Source organism: Heterodontus francisci, chromosome 15 (assembly GCF_036365525.1).
Source record: "Heterodontus francisci isolate sHetFra1 chromosome 15, sHetFra1.hap1, whole genome shotgun sequence".
In the NCBI taxonomy this organism is placed as follows: Eukaryota; Metazoa; Chordata; class Chondrichthyes; order Heterodontiformes; family Heterodontidae; genus Heterodontus; species Heterodontus francisci.
The window spans coordinates 42,465,659-42,489,536 of record NC_090385.1 but is presented as its reverse complement, the minus strand read 5'-3'; the positions used below and the strand labels follow the sequence as shown (position 1 = coordinate 42,489,536).

Here is a 23,878-nt window from a genome sequence, read left to right as displayed (position 1 = left end):
CATCTGTAGAGCGAAAAAAAATTTTTTAGCATTGACGCAAACATTTGCATGTGGTAGATCTGCCTTGAAACTTTGTTTTTATGTTTTATAAAAGAAGCTCAACACCATCCAGGGCAAAGCAGCCCGCATGATTGGCACCCCACCCAGCACCTTCAACATTCACTTCCTCCTCCACCGGTGCACAGTGACAGCAGTGTGTACCATCTACAAGATGCACTGCAGCAAACTTGTCAAGCCTCCTTCAGCAACACCTTCCAAACCTGCAACCTCCACCACCTAGAAAGACAAGGGCAGCATGGGAACACCACCACCTGCAAGTTCCCATCCAAGTCACACATCATCCTGACTTGCATCTGTATCACCATTGCTTCACTGATGCTGGGTCAAAAACCTGGAACTCCCTTCCTAACAGCACTGTGGGTGTACCTACACCAGATGGACTGCAGCGACTCAAGAAGGTGGCTCACCACCACCTTAAGGGCAATTGGAGATGGGCAGCAAATGCTAGCCTTGCCAGCAATGCTCACATCCCATGAAAGAATTTTTTAAAAATTGATATTTCCCTATCAATATAAAGTATCTTGAGACCTATTCCTCTGGAGAAGGTTCAATAAAAATGTTACTTAAAGTTATATTCATCTTTTAATTTCTGTAGGTTTTGGCATCTACTTTGGTTATGGAATCTGGAACAGCTCTGAGGGCCAGAGATCCTCTTTCACTCCTGTGGGCTCAGGAAGCCAAGAGAAAATGGATAAAATGCTTGACTGCAACACTTTACTCCCTGTGGAAAAAATGAAGGAAATAGCAACAGCATGAAAGGAATAAGCCTGAGAGGAGAGATCCCAGCTCACATTGCTGAAACGTACACTTCCTTACTAGTTACATTCATTAATGCTTGTTTTTAAAAAACTTATATGGGAGTTAGTAAGGCGCATAACTGTACCTGGGGAGTATACTGCTCGAAATGCTTTTCGAAGATATTGCCAGGAGTTTATTTTTTCAATTTTTATAAAGATAATCTATTAAAGGATTTGGGCTTGTTTACAACCTGTTCTATAATCAATGTACTGTATATACAAGATAACACAGTTTGCATTGTGCTAAAGGCAGTAGCAGAATATAACAAGTTGAGATGACATCTTTGGCCCTGTTTCTATTTCATTGCTGCCCACTTAAACGGGTAACATAAATGAGGTGGTGTACAGACCTCCCGAAGTGGGGAATCACAAGATGGTTTTACTCCCAGAGACAAAGTACTAGTGATGAAAATGGTCAGTGACTGTCATTGGCATTGCTTGACATCAGGACCACCATTTTGATGTGACTAAGCTCTCATTCTGCCTACACAGGTGGAACTTTAACATGGCAAACTATCAAGGAGCTTCTCCATTCTTGGGTATAATTCAAGGCCTGAATGAGAAAGTTAACAATACCTGCATCCTGTACATGTGCAGTGGATCTGGTGTTACTACATCACCTTTGTAGTAAAAATGGGAAAGATTAGAGTCTTGTGCTGTAAATGGATTATTAAACTGGTGTCACCCTACTGTGTACTTCCTTGAATCACATGCTGGAGCCTGTTGCCCTTTACATAGAGAAGAATTGCTTTCTATTTGTTGGCTCCTGTCTTTTATTGTGATTTGACCAGCGCAGATACTACATTTCGGTTAAATGATTAGTATACATGAATATCTCAGCTATTTTACAGGATTGTAAAATGTGGGTGTCTTTGTGATACAAAGTTGCTGCTTGATAAATATTCACTGCCAAGCTTGTATATTGATATGCAGATGCTATACACTATGCTGTGCTGTAGCAATATTGTGTAGTATGGGAAAGGGTTGATGAAAATGTCTTGTCAGTTTGTGATTGTAACTCAGATCCTTGTGGCTGTTTCTTCTTTCCTGGTGGATTTTTTAAAAAAAGACACCAGCTTGGTTGTTTATATTTTTATGTAAATGTTCTGGTATTTTATAAATGTTATCTTTCATATTACAACTAAAAGACTTGGGTGGGTGGGAGGCAGTTGGCTTTCTTCAAGTGTCAATTCTAAGGCTGGGGTTTAAGAAAGAATGGGATAGATTTTGAACTTGCTGCCAAAATGTGAAACTGTTGTGAATCTGCTGTGTTATAGAAAGCGCCCGATTTTTCCAATAAAATCAATAGAAATGAAAATTAGGGATTTTCATAATGGGCAGCTTTCAGCAATGCCAGTTTCCTGCCTGGACAGCAAACTGAAAATCCACCCCAATGTGTATGAAACTCCTACAGTGAAGAGATGAACTGTTTTAACAGCTGTAAAAAAGAAAAATTTAAACAAAATATTGTGAACTAAAGGAGCAAATGGGTGAAATAGTTTTTATATTGGCTGAATTAACAAAGTGGTGGACCTATGGTGGGAAAGGGGCTGTATATAAATTAGTGTGCATGCAGGACAGCATTTTACAAAGGATTCACCCTGACATGGTGGATAATGCCCTTAATCTTGAAATTTTCAATTGTCTCAGTTCAGTTGACTTCATCCAGGGAAATTTTACTCTGAAGCAATGATACTTGATTGGAGATTCTTTGGTTTTAATGTGTATCATTATTAAAACATTTCAACACTTAAAAAAAAAAATGGCAGTAAACACAAGCTGATTTGAAAAGTTAACATTGTTAACCATGAGTGTCAGTAGGTAATACATTTCTGTTAATTAAGCCTTCACTAAAGTGAATGTGCTGATTAAATAGGAAAGTGCTTGCGAAAGTATTTGTAAATGTCCATTGTGACCAAAGAAAGGAAAATATTATCAAACGACAATTTTGTTTCTTGGAGTCTTTTATGTATCAAGTTGTGTCTTCCATAAGAGGCTGTTACCTACTTCATGATTTTTTTTCATAAATTAAAAATAGATTATGTTTTATTGTTAACTTGAAAGATTAATAGTAAACATTGCAAATTTTTTTTTTAAGTCTTATTTAAAACAGGAGAAAATGTCTGTAAATATTTCATGCTCTAGTTTGTATGCTTATGTTTGTATATATAACTATACTGTTTGTCATTCAGTGTATAACTTGTACATACCATGTGTTTTTTGTAGTGGATTGTCTTGTACCAATAAAAATATACATAAATGAATTTTTAAAATCTGTGAATTTGTTTAATTAACTGACCCATTGTGCATTCTGCTTAATTTTTTTGTGTGCCCAGTTTATTTCACAGATACCGCTATAGATGCAGAACTCTACCTCAAAAGATAGCTTAGCTCCCCAACGCCCAGGGACAAAGAAGGCCCTGGTGAACAAAAACAACTACTTGCAATGGGAAGCATTGTTTTATCTGGGCATCAGCTTTTCAGTTTTCATATTGCTGGTGGTATGGTACTCTGCCCCTTTCACTTGAACATCAGCAAAGGTCCAGAAGCAGAAAGAGGTTACAAGCGTGGCATGCGAGCTGTTACATAGTTGTTTGAGCATGGGCAACAGCCTTTGAATCTATCCAGCACTATTAACAGGGAAATTCAGAAGAAACATCTGCACATGATATTGGAAATGGTTGTAGAATATACAGAATACTAAAATCTGAAATAAAAACATGGTTAGAAATGTAATAGGTTTTAAGCAAGGACTCCATTCCATTCTCCCAGTTTCTCCGTCTCTGCCGGGTCTCTTCTGATGATGCAACCTTCCACAATAGCACTTATGACATGTCTGTCTTTTTCCTCAACCCCCATCCACTCTGGTTGACAGGGCCCTCAACTGTGTCCGACCCATTTCCCACACTTCTGCCCTCATCACTTCCCCTCCCTCCCAGAACCGTGACAGGATTCCCCTTGCCCTCACTTTCCACCTTACCAACCTACATGTCCAAAGAATCATCCTCCGCCACTTCCAGCGTGATGCCACCACCCAACGCATCCTCCCCTCCCGTCAGCATTCCCTCCACAATGCCCTGGTCCACTCCTTCATTACCCCCGACACCTCGTCCCCTTCCCATGCAATTGCAGGAGGTGTGATACCTACCCTTTTATCTCCTCTCCTCACCATCCAAGGCCCAAACACTCCTTTCAGGTGAAGCAGTGATTTACCTATACTAAATTGAAAGTTGTACACTGAAGGGTTCAAGATGGCTCCTGGGCTGGAAGCTCCCTAGGAAGCTCCCTTGCTGTTCAACTCTATCCATGGCCATCTGCTCCCATCCCTAACGTTTTCTCCCCCAATCTGCCCTCTTAAACTGTTTAAATTCCCCTGGCTCTTTAAATCAGTTCATTTTAGCCCTATCTAAAAGTTAACAGTTAGTTTAGTGTATGTTACCTGGGCCCACTGCCCGCCCCCAGCCACACCTGCTCTTTGTTTTCTCAATGAAATTGATCCGGATGAAACTGACGAGAACAGCTGCCGATACTTTAATCTCCGATCCTGCTGTCTTCACAGTCCAGAGTGTCTGCAGCCACGGCATGCGGTAAGTCCATTGAGGTGAAGAAGGAGCTGCGGGACCCGAGAGAAGTCCTGTGAAAAGGTGCCCCGAACACCCAAAACATCCACGAACGGCCCCCCCGGCCGCAACTTCAAAGCGCCCGCGGGAGATGGCTCGGAGAGCATCTGCAGCGCACTGTCGGCAATGCTGCATGCCTTTATTTAAACCACTGCAAAAAAAAAACCCTTAGCAAATGTAATCACCTCTAAGTCTGCCAAATGATGCTTCACCTCCCGAAGGACGTGGATGAGCTTTCCGGACGTCGATGGTGGGCACTGAGGAAATGGCTTATTACCTGCACCAGATTCCACCCCCCCTCCCCCCCCCCCTTTACCCCCCTTCCACACCCCCCCACCCCCGTCCCCTTCCCTGCTCCACCCTCTCAGCTCACCCCCTCACAACCCCGTCCCAGCCCGCCCCCCCCTCGCACCATCTTCACCCCGCACCCCCTTCCCCTGCACCCACCCCCTCCCTCTACCCCTCCCCCTTGCATCCCCTCCTCCCACCGGCACCATCCTACACCTGTGTAGGGGCCCCAACAACCCCACTGCCTTGTGGGCGTCTCGGGAGAGACCAAGGCTAAGGGAGTAAACCCTAACAGAAAATCCGGAGCGGAACCCCGTAGGCGGTCATGTGTCACCTTTGGCATGTTTCCGGCAGTTCCTGCAGCCATACTGGTGCCAAACGTCGTGTCCTGCACTCCTTTGGACCCCACCAGAAAGGCCGAGAGGGGGGTTTTGACGACTGGGCAACTCTCAACCTCCATAAATTTGCCCAGGCATGCGCCATGGAGAGGTCACTCCATAGTTGCCTCACAGCGACTGAAACAACACGGAAGGCAGCAGTTACGGGTTATAAGTCCAGATAAATTGGCGTAGAAACTGGGCGCCACGGGTTGCCTTTGTCGGTGGGAGAGGTCATTGCACCTCACTGGACAGCTACCGCCCGCCTCAAACCGGGCAGCCCCCGGTCAATAAGGTTCTGTCCCGCCACAGTCTGCCTGCTTCAATGGGTGCTTGGAGCTCAGGGTCATTGCCCGAAAGGTGGACTGATACACCGCACCAAACAACATGAAAAAAGGAAAGAAGGTACCAGCCCTTCGCTTTGCAAGCTGGAACGTCAGAACTATGTGTCCTGGCCTGTCGGAAGACCTTACACAAATCAACGATTCTCGGAAGACTGCCATCATTAACAACGAGCTCAGTAGACTCAATGTGGACATTGCAGCACTTCAGGAGACTCGCCTCCCCGCGAGTGGCTCTCTAGCAGAGCAAGACTACACCTTCTTCTGGCAGGGCAGGGATCCTGAAGAACCAAGACAGCATGGAGTGGGCTTTGCCATCAGAAACTCCTTGCTCAGCATGATAGAGCCTCCCTCAAATGGCTCGGAACGCATACTGTCCATCCGACTGCTCACCACCTCTGGTCCAGTACACCTACTCAGCATCTATGCTCCAACACTCTGTTCCGCACCTGAAGCTAAAGACCAGTTCTATGAACAACTCCATAACATCATTAGCAGCATCCCCAACACCGAACACCTATTCCTGCTGGGGGACTTTAATGCCAGGGTTGGGGCCGACCATGACTCATGGCCCTCCTGCCTTGGGCGCTATGGCGTTGGAAGGATGAATGAGAACGGGCAGAGACTGCTTGAGTTGTGTACCTATCATAACCTCTGCATCACCAACTCGTTCTTTCACACTAAACCCTGTCACCAGGTTTCATGGAGGCACCCAAGATCACGTCGTTGGCACCAGCTAGACCTCATTGTCACAAGGCGAGCCGCCTTAAACAGTGTTCAAATCACACGCAGCTTCCACAGTGCGGACTGCGACACCGACCACTCCCTGGTGTGCAGCAAGGTTAGACTCAGACCAAAGAAGTTGCATCATTCCAAGCAGAAGGGCCACCCGCGCATCAACACGAGCAGAATTTCTCACCCACAGCTGTTACAAAAATTTCTAAATTCACTTGTAACAGCCCTTCAAAACACTCCCACAGGGGATGCTGAGACCAAGTGGGCCCACATCAGAGATGCCATCTATGAGTCAGCTTTGACCACCTACGGCAAAAGTGCGAAGAGAAATGCAGACTGGTTTCAATCTCATAATGAAGAGCTGGAACCTGTCATAGCCGCTAAGCGCATTGCACTTTTGAACTACAAGAAAGCCCCCAGCGATTTAACATCCGCAGCACTTAAAGCAGCCAGAAGTACTGCACAAAGAACAGCTAGGCGTTGCGCAAACGACTACTGGCAACACCTATGCAGCCATATTCAGCTGGCCTCAGACACCGGAAACATCAGAGGAATGTATGATGGCATGAAGAGAGCTCTTGGGCCAACCATCAAGAAGATCACCCCCCTCAAATCTAAATCGGGGGACATAATCACTGACCAACGCAAACAGATGGACCGCTGGGTTGAGCACTACCTAGAACTGTACTCCAGGGAGAATGCTGTCACTGAGACTGCCCTCAATGCAGCCCAGCCTCTACCAGTCATGGATGAGCTGGACATACAGCCAACCAAATCGGAACTCAGTGATGCCATTGATTCCCTAGCCAGCGGAAAAGCCCCTGGGAAGGACAGCATTACCCCTGAAATAATCAAGAGTGCCAAGCCTGCTATACTCTCAGCACTACATGAACTGCTATGCCTGTGCTGGGACGAGGGAGCAGTACCCCAGGACATGCGCGATGCCAACATCATCACCCTCTATAAAAACAAAGGTGACCGCGGTGACTGCAACAACTACCGTGGAATCTCCCTGCTCAGCATAGTGGGGAAAGTCTTTGCTCGAGTCGCTCTGAACAGGCTCCAGAAGCTGGCCGAGCGCGTCTACCCTGAGGCACAGTGTGGCTTTCGTGCAGAGAGATCGACTATTGACATGCTGTTCTCCCTTCGTCAGATACAGGAGAAATGCCGTGAACAACAGATGCCCCTCTACATTGCTTTCATTGATCTCACCAAAGCCTTTGACCTCGTCAGCAGACGTGGTCTCTTCAGACTACTAGAAAAGATCGGATGTCCACCAAAGCTACTAAGTATCATCACCTCATTCCATGACAATATGAAAGGCACAATTCAACATGGTGGCTCCTCATCAGAGCCCTTTCCTATCCTGAGTGGTGTGAAACAGGGCTGTGTTCTCGCACCCACACTTTTTGGGATTTTCTTCTCCCTGCTGCTTTCACATGCGTTCAAATCCTCTGAAGAAGGAATTTTCCTCCACACAAGATCAGGGGGCAGGTTGTTCAACCTTGCCCGTCTAAGAGCGAAGTCCAAAGTACGGAAAGTCCTCATCAGAGAACTCCTCTTTGCTGACGATGCTGCTTTAACATCTCACACTGAAGAATGCCTGCAGAGTCTCATCGACAGGTTTGCGTCTGCCTGCAATGAATTTGGCCTAACCATCAGCCTCAAGAAAACGAACATCATGGGGCAGGATGTCAGAAATGCTCCATCCATCAATATTGGCGACCACGCTCTGGAAGTGGTTCAAGAGTTCACCTACCTAGGCTCAACTATCACCAGTAAATTGTCTCTAGATGCAGAAATCAACAAGCGCATGGGTAAGGCTTCCACTGCTATGTTCAGACTGGCCAAGAGAGTGTGGGAAAATGGCGCACTGACACGGAACACAAAAGTCCGAGTGTATCAGGCCTGTGTCCTCAGTACCTTGCTCTACGGCAGCGAGGCCTGGACAACGTATGCCAGCCAAGAGCGACGTCTCAATTCATTCCATCTTCGCTGCCTTCGGAGAATACTTGGCATCAGGTGGCAGGACTATATCTCCAACACAGAAGTCCTTGAAGCGGCCAACATCCCCAGCTTATACACACTACTGAGTCAGCGGCGCTTGAGATGGCTTGGCCATGTGAGCCGCATGGAAGATGGCAGGATCCCCAAAGACACATTGTACAGCGAGCTCGCCACTGGTATCAGACCCACCGGCCGTCCATGTCTCCGTTATAAAGACGTCTGCAAACGCGACATGAAATCGTGTGACATTGATCACAAGTCGTGGGAGTCAGTTGCCAGCATTCGCCAGAGCTGGCGGGCAGCCATAAAGACAGGGCTAAATTGTGGCGAGTCGAAGAGACTTAGTAGTTGGCAGGAAAAAAGACAGAGGCGCAAGGGGAGAGCCAACTGTGCAACAGCCCCGACAAACAAATTTCTCTGCAGCACCTGTGGAAGAGCCTGTCACTCCAGAATTGGCCTTTATAGCCACTCCAGGCGCTGCTTCACAAACCACTGACCACCTCCAGGCGCGTATCCATTGTCTCTCGAGATAAGGAGGCCCAAAAGAAAAAAGAAAAGAACACTGTATTCACTGTTCACAATGCGGTCGCCTCTACCAAACACAGATTGGGTGACCGCTTTGCGGAATACCTCCACTCATTCTGCAAGCATGACCCCGAGCTTCTGGTTGCTTGCCATTTCAACACACCCCCCTGCTCTCATGCCCACATTTCTGTCCTTGGCCTGCTGCAATGTTCCCAGTGAACATCAACGCAAGCTCGAGGAACAGCACTTCATTTTACGATTAGGCACTCTTGAGCCTTCTGGACTGAACATTGAGTTCAATCATTTCAGAGCATAACTGGCCCCTTTTTTATTTTTGTTTTTTTTCAACCATGCGCCTGCCTTAAACTTGGTTTTTCATGTTTGTGCTTTTGGACAGAGCTGTTCATTACTCTGTCATTATCACTGCACTAATGCTTTGTCCATCACCACACCATTAGCACTCCTTTTGCTTTGGCCCCTCGACCTCCTTGTCAGTTATCTCTTCTGTCTATCACACGCCCCTTTTGTTCTCTCTCCCCCTCCCCCCACGCTTTACTTGCTTAAAACCGAGGCTGCGTTTGCTGACAATGTAACTACTAAGTGGCACAGTACTTGGGGTTGTGGTTGTCAGGAGTCATTTTGTAAGACCTATTGCATTTCTAACCTTTGCCAGTTCTGACGAAAGGTCACAGACCTGAAACATTAACTCTGCTTCTCTCACCACAGATGCTGCCAGACCTGCTGAGTACTTCCAGCACTTTGTTTTTATTTCAGATTTCCAGCATCTACATTTCCAGCACCTACAAAAAGTGACGTCACAGGAAAGCTGTGACCTGATTGGCTGGTAGGGAATTTGTACTGAATTTGAAAATAAAACATTGATAAAAATTGATTAAAACCCTAATTAACTAATAAGTAGAGTAACTAAACCAGAGGGAGGAGATTACTGTATTTAGTTAGCATTTAATATTTATAGTAGAAATCTAGCACTCGGGACCATATAGTTAATTATAACAATTTAGTAAGGATTTAATAAGTATTTATTTTATATTAATTAACTAATTAGTGCTAGAAATGATAGAGGGGTGAAGTGCTTCACCTGTGAGATGTGGGAGGTCCGTGACGCTTCCAGCGTTCTGGATGACTACATCTGCAGGAAGTGTACCCAGTTGCAGCTCCTCACAGACCGCATGGATCGGTTGGAGCAGCAACTGGATGCACTTAGGAGCATGCAAGTGGCAGAAAGTGTCATAGACAGGAGTTTTAGAGAAGTGGTTACACCCAAGGTGCAGGCAGATAGATGGGTGACCGCTAGAAGGGGCAGGCAGTCAGTGCAGGAATCCCCTGTGGCTATCCCCCTCTCGAACAAGTATACCATTTTGGATACTGTTTTGGGGGGGATGCCCTATCGGGAAACGTCATGATCCTGAAATAGTGAGCAGTTTTAGCCGCTTTTTGTGATCCAGTCAGACCTGGTGGTGGATGGGTAAACCAGTCGTCTGACATATCCTTTTGAGTCTGCGCGCCTTGGACTTAAGTGAGCGCAGATTAGGGTCGTACCAGGAGAACATCCAGGGAAACAGTAATCCTTTTATTGGGGCTCAAGCATCGAAGGTGGAGGTGAGAGTGCATTTGAACAAATCAATAGCCTTAAAATTGTGGCAAATGGAGGGCCAAAGGCTAAACTGTTGGGATTTTGACAGTGCAGTTGTTAGTGAATTGGGGGATAGCTTTTTCCAGGGGAGGATACAGAAGGAGGTAGGGTTGGGGAGTGGAAGGGTGATGTAGGTGGAGAATAATACAAGGAAGAGCTCTGGTACCACTCTCACCTGAGTCAGGCTATGGGTTCAAGCCCCACTTCAAAGATTTGAACACATAATCTAGGCTGACACTTCAGTGCAGTAATAATTAAGTGCTATATTGTCAGAAGTGCCATCTCTTGGTTGGTAGGTTCAACTGAGGCCCCCATCAACCCTTGGAGAGGTGGGGTGGTGGGGGACATAAAAGATCCCATGGCACTTTGGAGAGCAGAAGAGCTCTCCCAATGTCCTGTCCAACATTTATCTTCCTGTATTTCTTACAACAGTGGCTACATTTCAAAAGTATTTAATTGGCTCTGAAGTACTTTGAGACACTGTGAAAAGGGGCTATATAAATACAAGTTCTTTCTTGTTTAACTCATGAGGGATTGAATTAGCAACACCGATAAACAAGCGGATGTGTGCGGGCTCTCCTTCCAGGCCTTATTCTGGTATCAATCCCAGTCCCTAGTTCTTCCTCAAGTCACCATCATCAGGAACAAATGGTTCCTACAGCGACATTTCAGAAAGAAATCCAACACCAAAATCATTTAATTAGTTAACCTCCCATGGCATTGCTCATGAGTCCGTGATCACTATTCTTATCTATCCAATGCTGACAATTAGTTCCACTCCATTACCACTACATAAGCACCTTGCTTTGAGCTATCTTGGAGCAAATGCTCTCTATGTAAAGATGCACTCATCCACTTCCCTGATTAGATTTTGAGAAGCTATATCAAAGACGGGTTTGATTCTAGTCTGTGCTACCTTAGCTGAAATGGAACAGGACAGCCTTTGGTGTGCTGCAATTGGACTACAACACACCTAGGTTGGAGAGAGGAAAAATAAAAATCAGTGAACATTCTCTCTCCTGATCATTATCCAGTGGTGATGCCTGTTGGAAAATGTATGCACACGGATGTTGCAAAGCTAGGACTGGTTTCAGCTTTGATACTCACCAAGTGGAACAATCCATCAGTACACCCAGTCTGAACTTATGGCACCTTGGATGAGATGCATAGGGCAGCTGGCACCAATAGAGTCATATCCCAGCATTAGTCAGCATCCTTTTGTAGAGAAGTAAAAACTGAAGGAAAGTGAAACTGCTGGAATATAATGAGATACCAATGGAGGAGCCTTCTAGCAAGGAAGCTGGTCAACTGCATCATGGAAATACCACCATATACTACCATAAGTAAACACACCACAAAAAACATTGCAACTGGGTGGAAAAACATTTATTCTAAATCAGACATCAAACTCTTCATTTGAACCTCACTTCACAGTTGTTCAAGCTGAACAGAAACAGGGTCTTTTATTCAAATTTGACAGTCTACAATACTGTAAAATCTGTGTTAAAAAAAATCAGTATTTTAAGTGACTACAAGAGCCATTAATCTTTAGCTTCAGTGAGAATTGTTTGAATGTGAGAAAAATAAACTATCACAACCTCCATACAATGACTCACTTGATAAATATATAATCTAGTACTGAATCATATAGACAAGGAAAGTCTCTGGTTCTTTCTTGGTAGGTAGTATTAATTCACCTACAGCATCAACTGGCTTATCACAATTGGCTTCACTTTCCTTGGGCTGAGGTGGTGGGTCGGCAGTGTTCCTGCTTTTGATCACTGTTTAGTAAACCTTACTCATGAGTGGATGCTAGTTGAGGATAGACCAACCTCCCATTCTCTAGGACCCTTCAAGAATGGACAGATAAGAGAGATCCTAAAGAGTGGCAAGTACCCGAGGAGTGAGGAAAGGAGGGAAGAAAACTGTTGAGGGAAACTGGTATCACATTTTTTGTATTTTTTTTTTTAAACAGAACTTTCATGGAACTGACACAACTATCCCTCTCCAATAACTTATAGCAGCTTATGAGCAAATTGTGAACATTATTTCTTGCATCCATACTTTACATTTCTGTTGTGCCATAAATACAAGGGCAGACTATGATGGAATAGAGTTTGGCAAGATATTTCTACTTTCATTGGGCCTTCCCTAGGAGGGTAAGCCTCTAGTACAGCTTCTATCGTCGGGTTTTATGCCAGTCCCTGCGTTGGTGTCTGTCTTCATCTTTATGTCGATCTTCATTTCTTTGTCGTTTATGATCTCTTTCCCTGCTTCTGTAACGCTCTCTATCTCCCTCTCGCTTTTCCCTTCCCTCGCCTCTCTCCTCTCTTCGCCTTTCCCACTCTCGACCTCTCTCCCACTGCCGACTATCCCTCGATAGCTCTCTGGAACTTGACCTATCCAGTTTGTCTACTTGCGCCTCTGTGTACAGTTCTGCTTTCAGTGCTGGGAGGCTGATAGGTTTCCTAAACGGACGATCACGCCCACCAAACCGCAGCTGGCCCGATTCTTTTTTACCCCCTAATCCCCCTCCAAGTCTCCGTGGAACCCATCCTTTCAAAGTCCGCTCCAATTCAAAATCCACAAATATTTCATTCTGGTCCACCACTAATTTATTGCTGTCCCGATGCGCCTTTAATAGTGAGCGCTCATCTTTGTATTCAATGAAGCCGTAGCATTTGGAAAACCCGGTGACAATGTCACGCACGAGCCTCAATCTGCGGATGTCCCCGAATCTGGAAAAAGTGTCTTTCAGTTTCTCCTCAGATGTCTGAGGATTCAACCGGGCAACAAAGAGCGTCAGGTGGGGGTCTCCTAACACTCCCTTATTTGGTCTGTACTTGGCTGCAATCGCCCTTGAAACAGCTCTGTCGTGGGGCTCCTCATCCGTGCCATCGATGCTTCCAGCTTTTAGTGGGTTGTACTGCTTCGCAATCGGAGTCCAAAGCTCATTCATCACCCTGAAACACAACCAAGTTTTGAATTAAATCACTAGAAGGCAGAACTTCTTTCACATGTTTCTTCCACCACAAATTTAACACGATTATCATGCCACACTCAACCACAACTCCTGTACTCAAGGCCTGGGTCCTAGAAATCTGGTCCAGACAGACGCAGCAAACAGCATCAATGTTCAGGCATTCACTGGGTATTGTATTAACCCTGCAATCACACAATTGGATAATCTGCCTGGATCCAAGCACAGCACAAACATTAAAGCTCAGGCCAATCTTTCCCTCACAAGACTGATGCACTGTCTAGCCGGGATGGTCACTGCAATAAACAATAAGCAGGAACCGTGGCCATTTTACTCTTCCCTAACCCAAGGGCAATGATCAATTGCAGCATCAAATCATTGCCCCAGAGATTGAACCAAAGATCGAACCTGGTACATTCTTGCCCTTGGCAGTTCAATTTACCACAGGCCATTGGGGTGAGCTTGAAAGTGTTGTTCTTCATTGTTTTGAGTTCACAATGCATTGTTGCATCTATTGTTTGCTATGAGGTTAATATAGGAATGTGTGTGAGGTAGCACATACCTGTTACAATTTACACACCCATATGCAGATGCAGAATTGCACTGGAAAACATATATGACAGACTTAACAAAGGTCTTTGTGGCCACTTAACCACACAACATCTACATTTTTATCTTAATTTCCTAATTTTTATCATATTTATTCAACTTTCCTTTCTGTTGTATGTGTGGTTTCAAACTTATTTTCAGTCACTCAAGCTGCCATAGCTGAATTAGTCAATATTAATCACTAAAATAAAAGCAAAATACTGCGGATGCTGGAAATCTGAAACAAAAACAAGAAATGCTGGAATCACTCAGCAGGTCTGGCAACATCTCCTAATCTGTACTAATGCTTTGTCTTTCAACACATTGTTTGCCTTTGCTCCGTGACCTTTTGGTCAGCTATGTGGCCTGGTCCAATCTGCACCTTCTCCTTTGTTATCTCTTGCCGCACCCCCACCTCACTTGTTTATAATCTGTGACTTTTCTAATATTTGTCAGTTCCAAAGAAGGGTCACTGACCCGAAACGTTAACTCTGCTTCTCTTTCCACAGATGCTGCCAGACCTGCTGAGTGATTCCAGCATTTCTTGTTTTTGCAGTCAATATTAATACCTGGCATTAGATGGCACTGCAGCTCCAAAACATTGCAGGCTTCAAAGCCTGAATTATTTTAATTTTTTTTCCATTTATCCCAATATTATCAAAAAAGGCAACATTAAAACGGGTACGAGGTAATATTTCTTAAAGATGCAGGGACACCTCATGTCCTGAATTTCAGTGATGCCATATCATCCATCACATTTTAGATTCTGCTCGCCACCTCCAGTTTTCTCCCCTTTCTACACTAGTCTCCTGAAGTTGCAGATACATGTGGGAGTCTGGTTCCACAGGCATGAAACATCCTCGAATAGGCATTCTTCATATCAGCCTACACAGTGAGTACCAGCAGACTGTTCAACCATAGGAAACATCACAACTAAGCTTGATCATCTGAAATCTACATACACACACTTTCCAGCAGAAACTATTGAATAATGATCAAGAATCCTGACTAATTTCTCCCTCCTGAGACCCCACCCCCGCCCATTGAGACTAATTGCAACGTCACAGCTCAGATCAGTTAACTCAGCCCAGCCCAGGGATTGAACCAACTTCCAAAATTCTACAGATTCTGGAATGGTTCCTGCAGATTGGAAGGTAGCAAATGTCACCCCACTATTTAAGAAAGGAGGCAGAGAGAAAACAGGGAATTACAGACCTGTTAGCCTTACATCAGTCGTTGGGAAAATGCCAGAATCTATTCTAAAGGATGTGATAAATGGACACTTGGATAATAATCATCTGATTGGGCATAGTCAGCATGGATTTATGAATGTGAAATCATGTTTGATGAACCAGTTGGAGATTTTTGAGTATGTTACTAACAGAATTGATAAAGGTGGACGTGGTATACTTGATTTTCAGATGGCTTTTGATAAAGCCCCCCACAGGAGGTTGGTTACCAAATTAAAGCACATGAGATAGGAGATAATATACTGGCATGGATTAAGAATTGGTTAACAGGCAGAAAGTAGTGAGTAGGAATAAACGGGTCATTCTCACGTTGGCAGATTATGACTAGTGGGGTACCACAGGGATCAGTACTTGGGCCCCAGCTGTTCACAATACATATCAATGATTTGGATGTGGGGACCAAATCTAATATTTCCAAGTTCGCGGATGACACAAAACTAGTTGGAGGAAGATGCAAAGCGGCTTCAAGGGGATTTGGATGGACTGAGTGAGTGGACAAGAACGTGACAAATGGAATATAATGTGGAAAAATGTGAGGTTATCCACTTTGGTAGCAGAAACAGATGTGCAGAGTATTTCTTAAAATGGTAAGAGATTAGAAAGTGTTGATGTACAAAGGGACCTGGGTGTCCTTGTCAATAAGTTACTGAAAGTTAGCATGCAGGTGCAGCAAACAATTAGGAAGGCAAATGGTATGCTAGCCTTTATTGCAAGAGGATTTGAGTACCGGAGTAGTGAAGTCTTGCTTCAATTATATAGATAAAAGCAAAATACTGCAGATGCTGGAAATCTGAAATAAAAACAAGAAATGCTGGAACCACTCAGCAGGTCTGGCAGCATCTGTGGAAAGAGAAGCAGAGTTAACGTTTCGGGTCAGTGACCCTTCTTCGGACCCTTCTTTTGTATTCAATTGTATAGAACCTTGGTTAGACCGCACTTGGAGTACTGTGTGCAGTTTTGGTCCCCTTATCTTAGGAAGCATGTTATTGCCATACAGAGAGTGCAATGAAGGTTCACCAGACTTGTTCCCGGGACGGTGGGCCTGTCCTATGAAGAAAATTGCGGAAACTGGGCTTGTATTCTCTAGAGTTTCGAAGAAAGAGAGGTGATCTCATTGAAATCTACAAAATACTTAAAGGGATAGACAGGGTAGATGCAGTTAAGATGTTTCCCTTGGTTGGGGAGCCTAGAACCAGGGGACACAATTTCAAAATAAGGAGGAAGCCACTTAAGACAGAGATTAGGAGAAATTTCTAATTACTCAAAGGGTTGTGAATCTTTGGTATTTTCTACCCCACAGGACTGTGGAAGCTCCGTCATTCAGTATGTTTAAAGCAGAGATTGGCAGATTTCTAAATACAAATGACATAGGGATGTGAGGACAGTGTGGGAAAAAGGCATTGAAGTGGATGATCAGCCATGATCATATTGAATTGCGGGGCAGGCTCGATGGGCTGAATGGCCTGCTCCTGTTCCTATGAACCAGCATTGCAATAATTCTTTTTAACTCGGGGCAGCTCTTGGGTGCAATGATCCCACCAGACTACGCAATGGAGGGAAATAAGATCAGCCACGGTTCCTGCTCCGGTCGCTAGGCCGAGGGCCAAACCTGAATGTTTCGAGGGCAGGGGTAAGATGTGGGTGAATCGGTTCCCCTATTCAATCCCAGATACTAGGGACGGCTGAGTATGTGAGGCGGTGAATGGCGAGCGGGATCCCAGCGGCAGGAGGGGAGAAAATTCTACAATAAAAATCCGAGTAAATATCCCTCAGAATAAATGAAAGGGAGAGACCAACCTGCCGTGCACCACCGCCACCACATTAATGAATCACAAATTATCACTTCACCATGGATGAAATCCAGCACCTACTTCCTGTAGCTCCTCACACCAGCCATTTCCGGTCCTCCCTGATTCATGCTCCGGCTTGTTCACTTCCTGGAGTTGCAAGTTTTTTGGTCCGTTTGCCTTGACCTGGGCTTTGCGGTCCAGAAATGGGGGGAAAGTGAACTGGTTTCTGCCAGGAAGAAAGTCTGATCCGTTTAGTGATCTCAATCAGCGTTTTGCTTGGAATGCCAAATTCCCAATAAAACTTGCGCTGTCCCTGGATAATTTCCTGTAAATTTGTGTGTTATCCTTTAGTTGCAGATTCTGGGCATCTTCCAGTCGCCACAACAACTTGCATTTATAATAACGTCTTTAATGTATAAAATGTCCTAAGACACGTTATCAATCAAAATTTGACACTGAGCGAATGTGGCGATATTAGGGCAGATGACAAAAAATAGGTTTTAAGGAGTGTCTTAAAACAGGAAGGAGAGGCGAAGAGGGTTGTGTGGATTCCAGAACTTAGCAGCTGAAGGCATAGCCGTCAATTATGGGAATTGGGGATGTGCAAGAGGCCAGAATTGGACGAGTGCAGAGATCATGGAGGTTTATAAAGGTTGCAGAGGTAGGGAGGAGCAAGACCATGTAGGGATTTGAAAACAAGAATGAAAATTTTAAAATTCGAGGTGTTGTTGGTCCAAGCCAATGTATGTAAGGTACAGGTGAGTAAGCATACAAGCAACAGAGTTTTGGATGAGTTCAGATTTACACAGGGTGCAAGGTGAGAGGCTAGCCAGCAGAGCATTGGCATAGTCGAGGCTTGAGGTGACAAATCTCATTAAAATATCTGCCACAGTGCCCAAACTAAGCCTAACTCTGCTGTCAGCATTTAGCAACATTGCCCACCGCACCCCCTGCAAATGAAATCCGCCAGCATAAGTTGGCCTTGACTCCTGCCGAATTGAAATGAATAGTTATAGAGCTCATGTAGTAGCAGTGATTGTGAATCATTACTAAAATATCAAACTATTTTTCATTGTAATAGCATGTTGCTTCAGATACCCTATCTGAAACTTCATTAAAGTCACTCAGCTTTACTGTCCTGTGCATTTAACTCAACAGGAGCTAAGTAATTATATGGTTACAATCATCTAGTCCATGGTTAATATTAATATTTTCAGAGGTAACCTTTAGTTTTGGTGGAATTAAATTTGTAAATGTAAGGTAATTGAACTCTGAAATTTAGAGATGGCCAGACCACCCAAGGTATTTACATGCAAAGGTCTTTCCATGTGTACTTAAAGGGTAAGAGATAGAAGCATAGAAAATAGGAGCAGGAGTAGGCTATTCGGCCCTTCAAGCCTGCAGCTCCATTCAATACGATCATGGCTGATCGTCCAAACTCAGTACACTGTTCCCGCTTTCTCCCCGTATCCCTTGATTCCTTTAGCCCTAAGAACTATATCTAACTCTTTCTTGAATATATTTAATCATTTGGTCTCAACTGCTTTCTGTGGTAGAGAATTCCACAGGTTCACCACTCTCTGAGTGAAGAAATCCCTTCTCATCTCAGTCCTAAATGGCTTACTCCTTATCCTTGGATTGTGACCCCTGGTCCTGAACTCCCCCGCCATCAGGAACATCCTTCCTGCATCTAGTCTGTCTGTTAGAATTTTGTAGGTTTCTATGAGATCCCCTCTCATTCTTCTAAACGCTAGTGAATACAAGCCTAATCGACCCAATCTATCTTCAAACGTCAGTCCTGCCATCTCGGAGTCAGTCTGGTGAACCTTCACTGCACTCCCTCCATAGCAAGAACATCCTTCTTCAGATAAGGAGATCAAAACTGCACACAATACTCCAGATGTGGTCTCACCAAGGCCTTGTATAATTGCAGCAAGACATCTTTGCTCCTGTACTCAAATCTTCTCGCTATGAAGGCCAACATACCATTTGCCTTCTTAACTGCCTGCTGCATCTGCATGCTTAATTTCAGAGACTGGTGCACAAGGACACCCAGGTCTCGCTGCACCTCCCCCTTTCCCAATCTATCACCATTCAGATAATAATCAGCCTTTCTGTTTTTGCCACCAAAGTGGATAACCTCACATTTATCCACATTATACTGCATCTGCCATGTATTTGCCCACTCATTCAACTTGTCCAAATCACACTGGAGCTTCTTTGCGTCCTCCTCACAGCTCACACTCCCACCCAGCTTTGTGTCATCTGCAAACTTGAATATATTACATTTAATTCCCTCATCTATATCATTAATATATATTGTGAATATCTGGGGTCCTAGCACTGATCCCTGCGGTACCCCACTAGTTACTGCCTGCCACTTGGAAAGAGACCCGTTTATTCCTACTCTTTGTTTCCTGTCTGCCAACCAGTTCTCTATCCATGTTAGTGTCTTACCCCCAATCCCATGTGCTTTACATTTGCATGCTAATTTCTTATGTGGGACCTTATCGAAGGCCTTCTGAAAGTCCAAATGCACCACATCCACTGGTTCTCCCTTATCTATTCTACTAGTTACATCCTCAAAACATTCCAGTAGATTTGTCAAGCATGATTTCCCTTTCAAAAATCCATGTTGACTTTGTCCGAATCTGTCATTGTTTTCCAAGTGCTCTGCTATTACATCTTTTATAATGGACTCTAGCATTTTCCCCACTACTGATGTCAGGCTAACCGGTCTATAATTCTCTGTTTTCTCTCTACCTCCTTTTTTAAATAGTGGGGATACATTAGCTACCCTCCAATCCATTGGAACTGTTCCAGAGTCTATAGAATTTTGAAAAATGACCAGCAGTGCAGGAGGGATGAAACCCATAAAACAACAGGTGGGCACCATTTAGTTGGAGAACTGAGGACAGTAAGCCTGAGGAGAATAATGTGAAATATTCATGTAGGCTCAGGATCAAAGATTTTGTTTTGAAGCCAGAAGTTAAATTAGTATAAATTTCTATCTGGAACATCCCAGAGGTACCACATTGCTAAGGAGATTGATTATGCAGGGAGATGCCTTTTGGTCTTGGGATTTTATCTGTGATTGCTCACAGAAAGTTCAGTTGATGTTTTGGAAGCAGCTGGGGTAGCAGAGAGAGAGCTGCCAGTAGTTAGTGTTTGGAAGCAGCTAGACCCAGTAGCAAAGGGCTATCAGGAGCCAAGGATGCTTTCTGATTCAAAGTCACTATGCAAAAGTGTCAGTGAAGGCCATGCTTGATCTGGGAAGTCCATAATCATGAAGTGTTGAAGGAGAGTTGAAGGGTTCACCTTGCCAGATGCTAGCAAAAGGATCCCCAAGAAATCTCATACCTTGGAGGATAGCTGTACCACTAAGGAGAGTTAAAGTGCATTCCTGAGAGCTGTGGTATGCTTTGGATTGGTCGCAGGAGAAGTCATAGAGTCATAGAGTCGTACAGCATAGAAACAGGCCCTTCGGCCCACCTCATCCATGTCGACCATAATGCCTATTGATATTAATCCCACCTGCCTGCATTAATTCCATATCCCTTTATGCCTTGCTCATTCAAGTACCTGTCCAGATGCCTCTTAAATGTTGCTACTGTTCCTGCCTCCACTACCTCTTCAGGCAGCTCATTCCAGATACCCGCTATTCTTTGTGTGAAAAATTTACCCCTTTGATCCCCTTTACACCTCCTCCCTCTCACCTTAAATCTATGCCCTCTCGTTTTAGTCACCCCTCCCATGGGAAACAGATTCTGGCTATCTACCCTATCTATGCCTCTCATAATTTTATAGACCTCTATCATGTCCCCTCTCAGCCTCCTTCGCTCCAGGGAAAACAGACCCAGCCTATCCAATCTCTCTTTATAACTCAGTGAATGAACTCTAAAGATCCTGGAAAGTGTGGAAGTAAAAGTCAAACGGGGAGTGTTCTATTGAGATTTTGGGTTTAAAATATAAGTGATTACAAATATAGTGTTAAGTTAATAGTACTTGCTTTGTTTGACTCTTGTACACTAAAGGTTTTTGTTTCAAATGTGAAATCTTGTGGCGTAATTCTTTCAGTTAATAACTGGGAGTTAGAATTTCTTTTTTAAAAAGTTACTGGTCTCTACCAGGATTGTAACAAAATTCACAGAATCACAGAATCACAGAATAATACAGTGCAGAAGAGGCCCTTTGGCCCATCGAGTCTGCACCGATGCATTAAAGACACCTGACCTGTTTACCTAATCCCCTTTGCCAGCACTTGGCCCATAGCCTTGGGATGGCTATGGGCCCAATGGAGCTTTAATACCCCATTAACTTTACAAGATATGCTCTCACATCAAGAATACCATTGAGACAACCATGTAATGTAAACAATTCAGTATTAGTACTGTTGGAGGCATTGAAACTACCCATCGGAGAAGGTGTGATGGGGAATCTCAAATGACTGGGTGCTGTCAGCTGAAAGGTAAATAATAGCTGTTGCCAGTATTGGTATCCAGTTTATCATTTTAGTTCTGGCTGTTCAGTCTGTTTGTGCATTTATGAAATGCTTTTTTTAATCAATTCTATCTTGTACCAACAATGTCTTGACATTGGGAAAGGTCCTGGCCAGATATGAAAGTACAAGTGTAGTCTTGCAATAATTGCGCATGCTGCATTAACGTCATGTTTGCAAATTCTAAGCAATTACACATGTGCATATCTTGTGGATCCACTTGCAGTATAAAGAGCATTATACTCAGCAACAAGGGAACCGGAAAGCCCTGACAATGTGAATGGTTCTGGAATATAATTGCAATATAGAGCACAATAAAGTTCCCTTTGTGGCTTATCAGATAATTACATCACCCATTCTACTGACCCAGACTGACCAGAAGGTTCCAGCTTACATCTTCAGATTATATTGAGTCAGCTGATCTCAGCAGGAGCAGTAGAAGGGGTGAAACAAATGGATCTAATACAGGCTATGGCTGAGGCTGGTGGGATCAGCAAGTTTTCCCACTCTTGATCCCTACTCATTGACATCTGCAGGAAGGTATACATATGTGGTCTGTGAGTGAAGACAGTATCAAACTCAAATGTGATACACTCGTTCCTGCATAACTGGAGCACCTAATGATGTACATTATCTTGGCTCTTCCATAGAAAGGTGGCCATTTGATTGAGGTACTAAAATGTAGCTGCCACCTGTGGAACTGCATTTCCGCAAGAAGTAACTCCTTCAGCAAAGCATAGGAGAAAAATTGAAGTGGGGATGGGAGAAACTAAAAAAACTACAAGTAGATGTAAAGATAAATGCATTTGCATTCTATTGATCGTATGATTAATTATATTTAGCAAGACACGCTTGTTACCGCTGCATAGGAAATCCAGTACTCAGTATTAATGGCCATTACACGAGCTGTTTAATGGATTTTCCTGGCTACTTTCCTGAGTCCTGAATGTTGCTGTCAATCACCATTCCAAAGGAGAAACAGCAAAGCGTGAGAAGCTCTCAGGAAACAGGAATGGTGCCTCTTCAGGGCCACACAATCCCAAAAAATTATTTTCTACAAAGTATTAGTTTTAATGACATCCTTAATAAATAGCTCAATCGTGACTTTAAATATTTAATGTAAATATATCAGCAGCTTTTAGCTGATATAATTCTGTATTATTCATAAAGCTAATTTTTTCAAGGTTCTTGGAATTTAATCTTAATAAAATGGAATGAAATCAAATAATCAGATTTTAATAATTGCTACAACTGATGTACACCATATGATACGATTGGCACATGAATGCTTACACAGTAACAATAGGAGACAAACACAGCATTTTAACAGTTACTAGTCTTTCCAGACCTCATTCTCATCCAGGCACCTATTGTTCACCAGCCTAGACAATGAGTATCAGCAGATATTTAATTGTGGGGAGCATATCAGCCAAGCCTCATCTTACCTTCACCTGATGCACCCAGGCACTTTCCAGCTGGTGAGTTTATTATGAACCACCAAACAACAGAAAGGAAATAGAGGAAAAGGTAGATTAGAAAAAATGCAGAGATAACAGGGCAATAATAATGGATAACTTATTATCTGAAGATAGACTGGAGTAAAAGTAAAATTAATGGGGAAAAAAGGGGTTTCTACAATGGATTCAGGACTGGTTTCTAGAATGTGGGGAGAGCAGAAGGGATTTTCTTTTCACACAGAGTATTGTTAAGACTTAGAATGCACTACCAGAAACAATGATGGAAGCAGAATCAATTCTAGCTTTTAACAGGGAAGTGGATAAAAGAAAAAAATTAAATGGTTATGGGGAATACCATTATTTTACTCAGAGGGCTGTTAAAGACATGAAAGCCTAATCATTCTGCCTCCAACCTCCCCACCCCCTACAACCCTATTTGTTAGGGTGCTGCAGCCTCAGGGGCCCACAGCTGTGCTATGATGTCAGTAGTCTTCATGTTCTATGCAAAACTGAATTTTTTTCTTGTGTCTTCTTGGGCCTGTGTGAGATAGCCCGACCTGAGTGCAGATGGCAGCACATAGATATTGAAGAGTGGATACTCTCCTCTCTCCTCACTATCCCAGGCTCCAAACACTCCTTTCAGGTGAAGCAGCGATTTACTTGTACTTATTTCAATGTGGTATACTGTATTCGCTGCTCACAATGTGGTCTCCTCTACATTGGGGAGACCAAACGCAGACTGGGTGACCACTTTGCAGAACACCTCCGCTCAGTCCGCAAGCAGGACCCTGAGCTTCCGGTTGCTTGCCATTTCAACACTCCCCCCTGCTCTCATGCTCACATATCTGTCCTGGGATTGCTGCAGTGTTCCAGTGAACATCAACGCAAGCTCGAGGAACAGCATCTCATTT

General features: G+C 44.0%; 2 protein-coding genes across 3 annotated transcripts in view; one reads left to right on the top strand and one right to left on the bottom strand.

The window, feature by feature from the left end:
* The window catches only part of LOC137377620 (cationic amino acid transporter 3-like), a 43,631-nt gene extending 40,510 nt beyond the window's left edge, over window positions 1-3,121 (top strand). The window contains exon 12 of one of the 2 annotated variants that reach the window (XM_068047461.1): window positions 656-3,121. In XM_068047461.1, the coding sequence (XP_067903562.1) occupies window positions 656-816 (161 nt within the window). In that variant the 3' untranslated portion in view covers window positions 817-3,121. The remainder of the gene's footprint in view (window positions 1-655) is intronic. The other variant, XM_068047462.1, reaches the window with a different exon arrangement.
* Window positions 3,122-11,781: 8,660 nt separating this feature from the next.
* Window positions 11,782-17,184, bottom strand: snrnp35 (small nuclear ribonucleoprotein 35 (U11/U12)). Its single transcript, XM_068047948.1, has 2 exons — window positions 17,020-17,184; window positions 11,782-13,367 (listed from the first exon to the last, which is right to left on the bottom strand). The coding sequence occupies exon 2, from the start codon at window positions 13,361-13,363 to the stop codon at window positions 12,584-12,586; it is 780 nt and encodes a 259-aa protein (XP_067904049.1). The 5' UTR covers window positions 13,364-13,367; window positions 17,020-17,184; the 3' UTR covers window positions 11,782-12,583.
* Between the last annotated feature and the right edge of the window lie 6,694 nt (window positions 17,185-23,878).

Excerpts from the sequence above, each read along its gene's own strand:
- snrnp35 (XM_068047948.1), bottom strand. The coding sequence starts at position 13,363 with ATGAATGAGCTTTGGACTCCGATTGCGAAGCAGTACAACCCACTAAAA.